This window comes from Gavia stellata, chromosome 19 (genome assembly GCF_030936135.1).
Source record: "Gavia stellata isolate bGavSte3 chromosome 19, bGavSte3.hap2, whole genome shotgun sequence".
Taxonomy (NCBI): Eukaryota; Metazoa; Chordata; class Aves; order Gaviiformes; family Gaviidae; genus Gavia; species Gavia stellata.
In genome coordinates this window covers 6051240-6063757 of record NC_082612.1, presented here as the reverse complement: position 1 = coordinate 6063757, position 12518 = coordinate 6051240, and the positions used below count along the sequence as shown (strand labels likewise).

Sequence of the window (12518 nt, the reverse complement as noted above, 5' to 3'; positions counted from 1 at the left end):
ACCGCATATACAAATATACTATGATTTTCTTCTGAAATTACTGAAGTTACATGTGAAGTAGTTATGAACAATCTACAATAGAAAATCTTTTTTCCCCATTACCCATGAGTCTCAATTTGTATTTCCTTATCAGACACAAAACAAACAGTTCTAATATTGAATATATACACTAATCTCTTTTGAGACTCTTTAGGTAATTATTGATAAAAGTATTTAAGAACAAAGCAGCTAATCCATTACCTTTCTTTATAATTCACATTTCATATAGTTGATACTGTTATTAAAAAAATAAAGAAATCTTAATTACCCAAGTCTTCCCCATTTCCTCCTGCTGCTTTGCATTGAGACCAGTGAATAATCTGCTTTGGAGCATCTTCTGGAGATACAGCTGTGCCATCTGGGTTAGCATAAAATAGCAACAATGGCTGAAAGTGACTTCGAATGCACCTGGAGACCACATCTTTCCATTTTGTTCCGATCTAAGAAAAAACAAAAAACAAAACAAACCCCCAAAGGTACATTAAGAGTCAACATTTTGGCACATAAACTTATGTAAATTATGGCAAAAAGCTAGAATCAGTATTACATGGGCTAACAACCATAACATCAACAGTATGAATACAGCTGCCAGTAATTAGGTCTTCTTTTTCATTAGAAGTACAAATTCAACAGTAGACAAGTGCATTAACATTCTGAAACATTCTGCATTTGGAAAGTAGAACTATAAAGTAGTGAAGTAAATTCTAAAATTCAGTTGTGAACAATGATATACAAAACCAAAGGTTTATTTTAGAAAAGACATTTGTTTGACTTGTTTCAAGTTTGGTGTTAGAAGAATGCATTCTAGAAAAATAAAGATCACTAAATTCAGTAGCAATAAAAACAATATTTACCTCTTTTACGTTAGCATCATCAAACAGCACCCATTTGCAACTCTTGGTGTGAAAGGCAAAGGCACAGTAATGTCGGCTCGTGTAGCAAATCATTCCCACAAGAAAAAGTTCACTATTTCTGGCATTTTCATCTGTAACCCTGTAAAACAGCTGTAAAAATGGTCATCTATTTTAAAATATGAGTAAAACATTTAGCCTCAATTTCCAGACCTACTACTGGCATTTCACCAAGGCAATTGGTATTAAATATCCTGTTGCATTATACAATTTTTCATGAGTATAAATAATGATTTTTGCACTTATTAGGTCTATTTTAACATTTATTTTTGCATAGTTGAAAGGGTAAAACAATTTTTCTCTGGAATAATTCCACAAATTTCAAACTGAACATGATATTCCTAGCATCTACATTCATCTTTGTGCTTAGGCACAAGACCAACACTTCTGACAGGACTCCTTCCTCCTACAGAAACTACATCAAGTAGCACATTATAAAGAATGGTAAAAGTAGACAAAAACTTTGAAGTTAAATTGTGCTTTTTTAAAAATACGTATGTATATATATTTTGTATATATTTACATATACATAAAACACATGTAATTTAAATTCTAGAATAAGCAAATAGTAAGTTTTAGATCAGATACCCCAGGAAGATAAAGTTGTGTTGCCAGATTCCGCATAACCTCTTCTGTCAGGTCAGAGTGTTCTGAATCCCAGACTAAACCAATTGTGACAATCTCAGGACAATTCATAAGAACACGACGAATTTTTATTTTTTGACCACAGTTACTCTAGAAAAAAGAAAAAAAAAGTGATGGGAGGTAAAACAAAGATGTTTAAAAAATGGAAGTCCAAAGTTGAGTTACTAGACAAGAAATAGTGCAACAAACCAACTCTGTTAACATCTAATTCTCAAATTTAATTATGGTGTTTGTGTCTAACAATTTAAGGATAAAAATCTTCATCATAAAAACACTCTAATGAAGACTATAGCTAAACTTCTATACCCAATCACCACCTTAAAACAGAAATCTCTGAAAACATGCAAGTCACCATCACAATTTCTCTTTTGTTCCCCCTCCATTTCATCTTTTAAGCTTAGGTCTGTAGGTTCTTGTGTGCTTTTCTATGGTTCCTAAATTAACAGTATTTATACAGGACCATTTAAGGAAGAGAGGAATTAAGTAGAACCATCTAAAAGAGACTATTTTTTGGAATAATTTTGTGCTTCTATTGACAATAGAAGACAATGTTGTCAAGCTGTCAGTGTATATGAACTAAAGGAGCTTCACTCAGAAAATACACCTATTCCAACTAATCAAAAACACCTAGCTGTACCTTGAACACAAAGTGAAGAATAAAACACAGACCTACTAACTCGACTTTCTAAAGAGGCCACTTGCACCTACACTACCATGTTTATCTATAACTGGAGCAATAAAATGTAAGTTTAAGGGCTTTTTTACACTAAGCAGGACTGCGCTGAAGTGGCCACAGGTAATCCTGCTTTTAGGGGAATGCTTTAGCCTGATTTAATACCCTAAAAAGCTCTCACTTGTATCTTAAAGTAATGCAACATCTTTGTTTACTTACAGGACACTTTCTGTAGTCATCAGTAGTATTTGCTGCCTGCAGCAATTCTGCAAACATTTCTGGCTTGAGACGTTCATGCCTCTCCATCATTCTTTCTACTTCATTACTGTAAAAAAAAAAAAGGAAATAACGGTGGATCTCCCTTCCTAAGAATTAACATATTTCAGTCAACTTTCAATTAACTCTATCTTATGACTAAAAAGAAAAGATACAGAGGTAAAACAGTAGCAATACATACTTTTTTCTCAAGCTCTCTCTACATTTTCCTTTTGAAATCCAAATGTTACTTTTGGACAGTATCTCAAGAACACATTTTAACAAAGGAATACACATTTATTTTTAACACTTACAGGATTTCTCTGGCATGCTTTGCTTATTTTTGGAAGGGTGTATATAGAAAAAAGAGCTGCAAGAATAAAACCTCTTACCACAGGGCAGTAGTAGAAATATAACGCACAAATTCTGTAAAAGGCAATGGGTCTGATGATGCTCCACAACTGTGACATACACACTACAAAAATAAAAATACTTTTATTTTTATTTACTCAGGACAGTGGGAACAAATTATCTGTTAAAGCAATCAAATAAAGGTCTGACCTGTTCATACAGGGTCATAGCAAACTTCTGATGAGAAATACAGGATTTTGAAGTGCACATATCTGTTTCACTGTTTGGCACTAGGTGAAAATGAATCCTCTCAAGGATGTTTTCCTAAATAGAAATAATAATGCAAATATAAACTGAACTGATGAAGTCAGAATATATGAGCAACATTACAGTTTGATACTCCAACTACTCCCCTTGGCTCCAAACAGTCCACCTACAAGTTTAACGTATATTTAATTCCGTCCCTATTCACAGCCCAGTGGATGGGAATTCTCTTCATCTCAAGGTTTCCAAACATCAACAAAACAGCATTAGACAACAGTTACCCAACTGTTCTTCCAGATTGCATTCTCCTTCGAAGGAAGTGAATCTTACAGGAAAATTTAAAAAGCTGTTCTTACAGTAAGACATGACACTAATGTCATTGCATGCAATGACTAAAATATTTTTTGGATCAGGCCTCTGTCTCAGTTGTTCTTCACACTTTTATGTTTTTTCTCTGCATATCAATCTGGTCAGATGATCACGTTTAGCACATGCGCCAACACAACAACTACTGTTGACAGAAGCATGGAAAAAGCTCATAAACAGCACATGCCTGATCCCATCCCAAGTCTCACTTTTTAACCTTAAAAGAAAGGAAAAGAAAAAGAAAAAAAAAGTACTATGATTGTCATGAGTTTGACCCCTGAATCAGCATGGCCATTTTTTTCTCTTTTGCCAAAAATACCAGAGGTAATGGGAAGAAGTGAATCTATTCAGGTATATCATTCATACAGCTGATTACTTCAGGGGTCCAATTGCATTTTGATTAGATGAAGCACTAATGAGAGATTCTCTTTCATGAACGCAATCCATTAACCTGACTGCAAGATCTCAGACAGACACTTTCAGGAGTCCTCCACTGGATTTTCCTATGTATATGAAAATGCATCTGGCAGGTAGGTATTCATTTGTGGATACTTCCAAAGGGTGTCCAAAGCTGAAAGTAATCAAAGCAGCACCCATATTTTCCATCCCTCAAAACTGTGCCTGAACGTTAATACTGATTCTTCTTTTTTTATGGTGAAAAATTTGCATTGTCTAATACAGGACTTCTTAGAAAGGCTTCTTTACCAGCGTTCTATGCGATCTTGAGTCATCTTTTACAGCCACAGTAATGGCTCATGTTTTTCAATGAGACACTTCATAAAAGCAGAAAGTAATGGCAGCAAGAGTCAAGATCTTCAAGTATTTGTTCACTCTTGGATAAGAAAACGGAAATCTCTTCTGCAGAATACTTCAGTAATGAGCTGGCTAGTTGTAATGGAACATATTTCAATAGCTGATGACACAATTCTTGGAGAAACAGACTATATATTCAAATCCATAGGTGTCTCTTCTCCCGAGAAGATAACCCTTCTATCCATCCAAAAACTTTTAGGAGTGATTGAGAGTTCATCATCCTCACTGACCTCCTGTAGTAACGATGTTTCACATACCCCTCTGCCTCAGCTACAAGAGTTAGGGAAGAAAGTATGGACTGAATGCAAGATTACCCCATCCCACATTACCAGACACTTACTCCACACGTCTGTTCCCCTAAACTGGCATAAAGGTGGTCAGTAGTATTATGTCCCTTGTATCCCACCTGTGAGCCTGGAGCTACCAAAACAACAGGCCAGCTTAGCATCCACAAAACTAACGTAATTCTACTCAACTGTCACAAAGAATACTTACAAAGCATTCAGCTGCATCATCCATGAAGCCAAGCTGGAAACGCTGTTCATCCTTAAAGCTTTCTGCCAGGGCATGTCTCATATTATCTGATGGGAGTGCTTTTTCTCGACTGTGTTGAAATTGTGAAAATATTGCCTAGGAAGAAATAAAATTACTTAGCTTCATTAGCTGCTTGACTAGACACTGCGGTTCTACACAAATACCTCAGTTCTTATGCAGCATGCCTAAACAGCACATATATAAAATGTTTATACATCTATGCAACTTTAGAAATTACTGTTTTCTCCTGAAGTTCCTTAGGTTCTGTGTTCTATTACTCATTCCATTATAAGATGTTATGCTACCAAACCGAACTTTGATCCAGTAGAAAACCAACATAGAAATATATAAAAATGCAAGTGATTGACTTAGCTGCCAGAAGAAACACAAGCCCTGGTCTGTAATTATGCATTTTTTTTTTAATTTGGCCACTGGAATAGCAGTTCATGCGTACATACCTCACCTTTACACATGGTATTTCTTAGGGCACAATGTAACACCACTTGGGTTAGTTTAACACCCATCATTCATTACGTAACGTAACATTTACATTACTACTTCAGACAGAAGTGTATCTTTATCAAAATTATGCATATGCAAAAAACTCCCATAAATTAGATAGAATGCTGATAATCTTTGCTATTAGATCAGCTCTCTGCTAAACCAGTGCACCCAATACAAGAGAACAGTTCAATATCTGCAGTTCCAGAACATGAGATAAATTGCATTTGATTTTTTTCTTTATTTCCCAGAAAAGATAGTTGGCTACTTCTTTTCTTTTTGGCAGAGATACATATGCAAGTGATTTCATCATTCCACAAGTAAGGGAGGTTGATTTCGAAAGAACTGGAAGTTAAATGCTATTAAATGAATGAGAAAACATCTGCAGATATTAAAGGGTGTATTCCACTGTCAAGAATTCTAAGTGAAACTGTAGAGAAAAACGAAGAAAATAAAGGCAGTGAAAATCAGGAGAAGCCATGTAAAATTTAAATAAGGATATGCATTCTTCACATAGGCCTCCTACAGTTAAAAAAATCCGTTGGACAGATGGCAAAGATACAACAGAGAAGCAAAGTTTCACTGCTAACAGAAAGTAGTGTTTTAACCATGATGCATTCCAGGGTAAGTGTCTATCAAATATTTAAACTCCCCTCTCATAACAAAAAGCATGGGCTACTGATAAAAATGACAGTCAGTATCTCAATGTAAACATTCAAAATCAAGTTTTTAACAGATCTGGTAATACAAGTTAACTTTGCTTTGAAGACATTTATCACTTCTCATTTTGGCTGCTAGGTCATTTTTGGTATGCAACAGAGCCTTACATGTCCAGCTAAAAAAGAAGTACAGATAAGCAGTTACGCAGATATGTATGCTCATTTTAGTGGCCTGCATAGTCAAAGTCACACCCCAGTGTTATCCAGAGAAGAAAAGAGCATACTTAACTCTCAGAACACCACCAAAAGAAAAAGATAATGGATTGAACTGAAGTAAACCAGAATTTATTGGTTATGCTTTTAGTTTATAGGAGAGGCTGATATAGATAAAACATTCTTCTTTATTAGTGAACAAGTAAGAAGGGTTAAAATAGCCCAAGACCACCAAAAAAACCCCACACCCCAAAAAAACAACCCAAGACGCAAACAAGCTACTGAAATGCATCCTCATCCAGCATATACACTGAGTGAAAAATCAAAATGTCCCAGGTTCTGAACACAGAACAAACAGAATCACTCAACCAATATCTCTAAGAAGCCAAGAAAACAAACCCAGTAGTGTACATAATGACTGAGGACAGATATTTCCAAATAAGTTAACCACAATGTTTTGAGTTCAGTACCTAGGCTATAAGCCGTGGAGTTCTAAAGATCACAACTATACTGTTAAAACAATAACTAGTTCCATTCTAACCAATTTCAGAACAGGCAGCAATACCACTTCTTATCAGTATTCTTGGGAACATTTGAAAATAGGAAGACATGACAGTCCAGGCAATGCAAAATATTCAGGTACAGTAAGCCATTTAGATAAATCGTACAAGATGATGCATCATGGGAGTAATCAATCCCTCAAGAACAGATACTTGAAAGAATAAAGAAAATTTCAAGTCCTAAATTACAGCGGCTTTATGAAGCAGCTGAAGCTAGTGTATTGCTTTGGAAGGTGACTTAAAACGATGCAAAAACTATCTTACTTTGTAGTGGAGCCCCAAAAACTACAGGAAGAGAGAAGGTATTAGGGTACATCAAGTGGTATGTTCAGCTTGAAAAAAAGAAGCACCTGATCTTCACAAGTGCACCATTAGAATGGAACGATTCATTACATACAGGTTCAATTGCAACACACCACGAGCACTACCTTCTTCATGTTTCTGAGCACACTGAAGCTGCTACATTATTTTTTACTATGCTTTCAGTGATATTAGTCATTAAGATTATGTAGTGTAACACATATATTCCAGCAATTGTCACCTTTCAATCCCTCTTCATTTCTTAAAGGCGGTTCCAGTGCAGCATTGAACAAGATTGTATATGACCAAAACTTCACATATAATACAGGTCAAATTAAAAGGAAAAGGCCGTAAAGTTTACTCTATATTATGACATCAGATATGAACATGAATCCCTACACACACAAAACTCCAGGAAACTAAAGCTATCATCCCAAGACAGACAGAAGATTTTATCTGAAAACATAGGTATGCCTGAGGTATGGTCTGGACTTTATGTACCAACAAGATCAATGTCCAGCACACAGAAGAACATGATGTACATCAAAACACCGATGAAACAAAAAGTCCCAAGAAGTTCTGTAGCGTCAAGAGCTTGTAAAAAGGTTGGAATAAAAGCCTCAGGAAGTTAGTCTGAATATGTGTAGTCTCAACCTAATTCAACGTGTTGGCTTTTTAAAATTAACCATTTTAACCAACGAAATAAAATGGCACTTTTAGAAAAAACTATGTTTGGAAAAAGACAAGAGACACATTCGAAACCAGCTGTACCATACTGCAATCATGATGAACACTAAAAATGACTGAAAAAACCCACACGGTACATAGATTATACACTTCCTGAAAGATTAAATAAATGTCACCGCAAACAGTTCTTGCCTAAAACGCTTATTCAGAAACAAGGTTTGGTCTGTGAAACTTCCAGAGAATAAATTCTAAAATACTTGGCTTATCCTTGCCTACAATTTAGCATCATCAAAAAACACTTCCTCAGTGAACTACGTTTTCAAATAGCATTGTCCCTTTCAGCTCCCTACAGATGAGTGATTCCCAGTTCCGTATATCACCGTATCTACTACCATATGACTATACATTCTACAGTCCTGTATTAGAATCCCAAAAGTGTCTTATTGTCAAATTGCAGTAAGAATAAAGTGCATACTACTAAAAAAAAAAAAATATACCCTTACACATTTTTTCATTGTGATTTTTATCCCAGTGAAACAGACGTATCATGCTTACAGCTATTTTCCTAGTAACTGCATGCAGCCAAATACCACTGCAGTAAAACCAGTAAGAACCTAACAGAATTCGACATTTGTTTACAGACTTCAGATGAGTTACAAAACTGTTTGAAGCACCGGTTTTATGTGCTAGTTAAGATACACAGATCTGACTTACTTTCAAACACTAAAAAATTACCAGCTTTCAGTAGTTTTCCAGTACCACTGCCCACCTTTCATTACTCGAACTGAATAATTAAATTCTGCACCGTTACCATCAACTACTGAGTAAAAAAAGTCTTGAGACCTTATCAGACAGTAGTACAGTTATTGTAAAAGAACTGTATTCAAACACTACAGGAAAGAACAAAAGCATATGCATGCAAATAGAAGAAAGTATCTCCAAGAGGCTAGCTAGAAATTTTCAAATAAGTTATACTGTCTTTTAATAGACAAAAGTTTTATGTTTGAGCAAACTGTAAAATTTGTGTACTGTAAAATTTCTTCTTTAAACACAAGAAAATATTTCTGCTACAAAGATCTCTTACAAATGTCCTTAAATCTAAATTGTTTCTTTACACAAGAATGACTTAGAGTCATGCAGACATATGTATGATAGGGATATAAATTAGTAAAAATTAGTTAAATTATTTTCCCCTCGTTTTGAAAGATGATTCTTCCAAAAATTATTATTTACCTTTAAAGCACAAAATATGCACGCATCTCCCTGACACACATGTCCAGTTAAACCTCTTAAACTTCGTCGAAATATGTCAAGTTGCCATAATACCTATAAAAATAAAGTTTTACAGAAAATAAGTAATGAGTACTGAAGGTTCTACATCGAACACAGCAACATATAGTAGATTTTAATTTCTTTTTAATTTCACATAACATGTATAACTTGAGCACCAACATTGCTACAAGAATTATGATCCTTTTCCATCAGTTTGGTAAATTGTGGAGGTGGAAGGTTCACATTCACCACTCAAAATTTAGATGTCCTTTTGAAACTTTTTGAAACAATGGCAAATGGTGTACTTTGTGTGGAAAAAGAGCTGAAGTACTCTTCAGGGAACAAGCAGCAAGCTAAACTGTGTACAGAGATTGTAATAGTCATCTTATGGCTTTACATAAGAGGAAGGCAGCTATGGGGTTTACTTCATTTCTCTTTCCCTCTCCCCTGCTCCGTGCTTTCTTTCAAATAAAAAAAGAAGATGGAAACACGGAAACTGAATTGCTAAGTAAAATGCAAGCAGCATTTCCAGTTAAATCTATACTACATTCTTATGCCCTCTTACTAAAATGATTGCTAAATACATTTGGTTTTCCACAGATCAAAATAACCTTGGTACTTAATCAGGTATGTTTCTACATTTTATTTGTGTAACAACTCTATATAAAGGTAATGTCAGCTTGGCTACAGTACACTGCTTTCAGTATCTAATGTCTTAGGTATACAATCAGTGCAGTAGTTGAGAAAGTTGCCCGTTAAAAAAACCAATAAATAAAACCCCAAAAACCAGTTCTCAAAAGGCACAGTAACATAACTGCAAATCCAGAAAAAAAAAAAAAATCCTATCTATAAATACAAAAGCTAAAATGAACTAGGATGCATTTGAAAATGAACATCCGAACCTCAGTTCTGAAGGTTGAACAGAGGTCAAAAGAAGAGAAAAGAAAGGAACACATTCCTCCTTGTAAAAGGGCAGTCACCAATCATCAGCCACCATCTGATAAACAGCAGTAGGTTGTGAACTAGTAGGATTGTCTGAAACTGTAACTGAAAATTACTTAGGGTTTAATTTTAGGGCACCCTAAGGGAAAATAGCAAAACTGCAAGAGAATATAGGTCATGCTGTTCCCATTGAATGTAAAACAGCAAACTCATTCTACTAAATCTATTGTACATTTTTATTTTAAACATATTTAGATACCATGCACACCACATAGATCTCTTTCTCATATCTCCTATGTTTAAATCTGTACCATTTTTAAGACTGACAGTTTTTTAGGAAGTCTATGCATCTATTAAGCCCTCTGCCAGTTTGGCAAATAATTCTGTACAATTTGAAAATGATCAGGTCCAAAAATCTAAGCAATACAAAAAAAATATACTGTTCTGCTCTATTTGCACAGCCTAGAAATCTGTTGTTGCTGTTGTTAATTTCTAGATTTAAAAAAACTGCCTGGCATTCTGACTTGTAGACAATGTGGAAAGGCTAGCACTGCTCTGTCACAGAATTAAGTAGATCCTCATATTCCCTGTCATAAGTAGGCTTGTAAAAGCTCAATTTTAATCATGCTAATGTCCCTGTACTATTAAACTACACTTAAGAGATCTAAAGAGCCAACATTTTTTCAATTACAGCTCAAGTAAAAATAGAAAAGTGTGTAGGTAAACACATGCAAAAGTTGGTCGGTAATACGTATACATCTGAACAGTAAAAAGACATCTAAGTCATATTTCTTTGGTATCAAGTATATCTCCTACTCTAATTCCAAAAATCTTTCCTAAGATTAGAATAAAAGCTTTCAACTCTATGTGCATCTTCTGATATGCCCCAGTACCACAGAATCATGTGCTAATTCTGAGAAAATGGTATTTTAATAAAAATAGTGTCCTAGTCAATACAAGTAGTAGTACTGGTTGCCCTAGATTAAGTAGTGTCTTGTAAATTTTGCCAATTAATAAAACTGCTGTGTTTGACAGAAACATTAGTTTTCAAACTCAAGCAGCAAGTTTTATAGTTGTGAGTCGTAAGTTTCCAAATACAGTTTTCCTGATATTCTCAGTGCATGCAAACACAATAACATGCTGTAATTTTTTGCAAAATTAAATATTTAATACTCTCAATCAATTCCTTAAAATGAAATGCTAAATAAAATTACTTCCACACAGCTGTCTTTTTTCCCCTATGATTGCCACTTTTTTTTTTTTTTAGGGAAGTCCATTCCAAAAATACATGCTATACTGTCTTACTTGGAATCGTTAAGAAGTTTAACTGAGAACTGAATTTAACACCAATTAGAAATGTGCTGTATTTTTCTGTAGAATACACGTACTGCAATACAAATGGTAAAAACAGCATTGCCAAGAGAACACTTTCCCTGCTATGACCATCTAAGCTGCTACAAAACCAGAACTGTTTAATAAATCAAGTTTTTCTTACCTGAACAGCACTATTAAGAAAGCAGCTGTTTTGTCCTGGTTCATTTAATAAGCCTTTTGTAGGGGCCAGGGACAGTATACTTCCAGGCTGGTAAACTTTTCCAAGGTTACCCCCAGGTTTTCTTAAGAATTTCACCCATGCCATTATTTTTTAGACTTTATAATTGCAATATTTACACTTAAATATTTAAGGATATGATGGGTGCAAGGCAAAGAAGAAGGTCCTAAGAGAATTGCTCTGAAGTCATGGCATTCCATTCAACTCCATGCAATAGTAACCATTCATGACTTTAAGTCCATTTCCCATGAGCAGCTGTCAGTCATCTATCAGGATCAGTCTCACAGTTAAAATACAGCTATACAAAATTTTTAACTCTCAGACTTTAAAAAAAAAAAAAAAGGTGTCCAGTTAAGGTTAAAACATGTTAAAAGTTATTAGAATAAAAGTTCTTATTAAGTAAATTGCACAGTAACAGACTTCTCCGTCCAGGGATATCAAGAAAGTATTACTCTAAATCATTAGTTGTATTATATCACAAGTTTATATATATTACAAAAATGGAAAGTTCTTGACAGGTGTTATACTCCTGTTCTCTCATTTTGTTCCATCTTCTTTTTACTTTTAACTTTGACCCATGAAATATATTCCAGTTTAGAAGACTCCATGTTTATTTCATTCTCTTTCCAGTGAATCTGAAATAGGAAAAAAGCAGAAAATATAAAAATAGAATTTTCCAAAATGTTAAAGACCTCCTAAATCAGAAAACAGATCATGGCCAAAACAACCTCTTAACCTAAAGGCAGATACAATAACCAGGGAAGAGGAGGGGAAACAATTGCTACCTAAAAGTTGTTTTTAAGGCAGAAAAATTAAATTATTTTATCTGTCATTATCAATTATCTTCTAACTTATTATACACCTCTAAAGACCACGATAAAATTACTGTAAAGGTTCTGCTAACAATATGCAACAGCTTATAAAGACCATATAACACATGAGTTAGAATAACTTCGAATCTCCAAGTCTAATAAAAAGATT

At 34.6% G+C, this 12518-nt stretch overlaps 1 protein-coding gene across 2 annotated transcripts in view; it reads right to left on the bottom strand.

The window, feature by feature from the left end:
- Nucleotides 1–12063, bottom strand: part of USP53 (ubiquitin specific peptidase 53) — a 31134-nt gene extending 19071 nt beyond the window's left edge. For both annotated transcript variants that reach the window (XM_059826818.1, XM_009821242.2), the window contains exons 1-9: nucleotides 11481–12063; nucleotides 9005–9097; nucleotides 4813–4947; nucleotides 3085–3198; nucleotides 2916–2998; nucleotides 2488–2593; nucleotides 1539–1685; nucleotides 894–1043; nucleotides 308–479 (exon numbers count right to left, since the gene is read on the bottom strand). In XM_059826818.1, the coding sequence (XP_059682801.1) occupies nucleotides 308–479; nucleotides 894–1043; nucleotides 1539–1685; nucleotides 2488–2593; nucleotides 2916–2998; nucleotides 3085–3198; nucleotides 4813–4947; nucleotides 9005–9097; nucleotides 11481–11624 (1144 nt within the window). In that variant the 5' untranslated portion in view covers nucleotides 11625–12063. The remainder of the gene's footprint in view (nucleotides 1–307; nucleotides 480–893; nucleotides 1044–1538; nucleotides 1686–2487; nucleotides 2594–2915; nucleotides 2999–3084; nucleotides 3199–4812; nucleotides 4948–9004; nucleotides 9098–11480) is intronic.
- Between the last annotated feature and the right edge of the window lie 455 nt (nucleotides 12064–12518).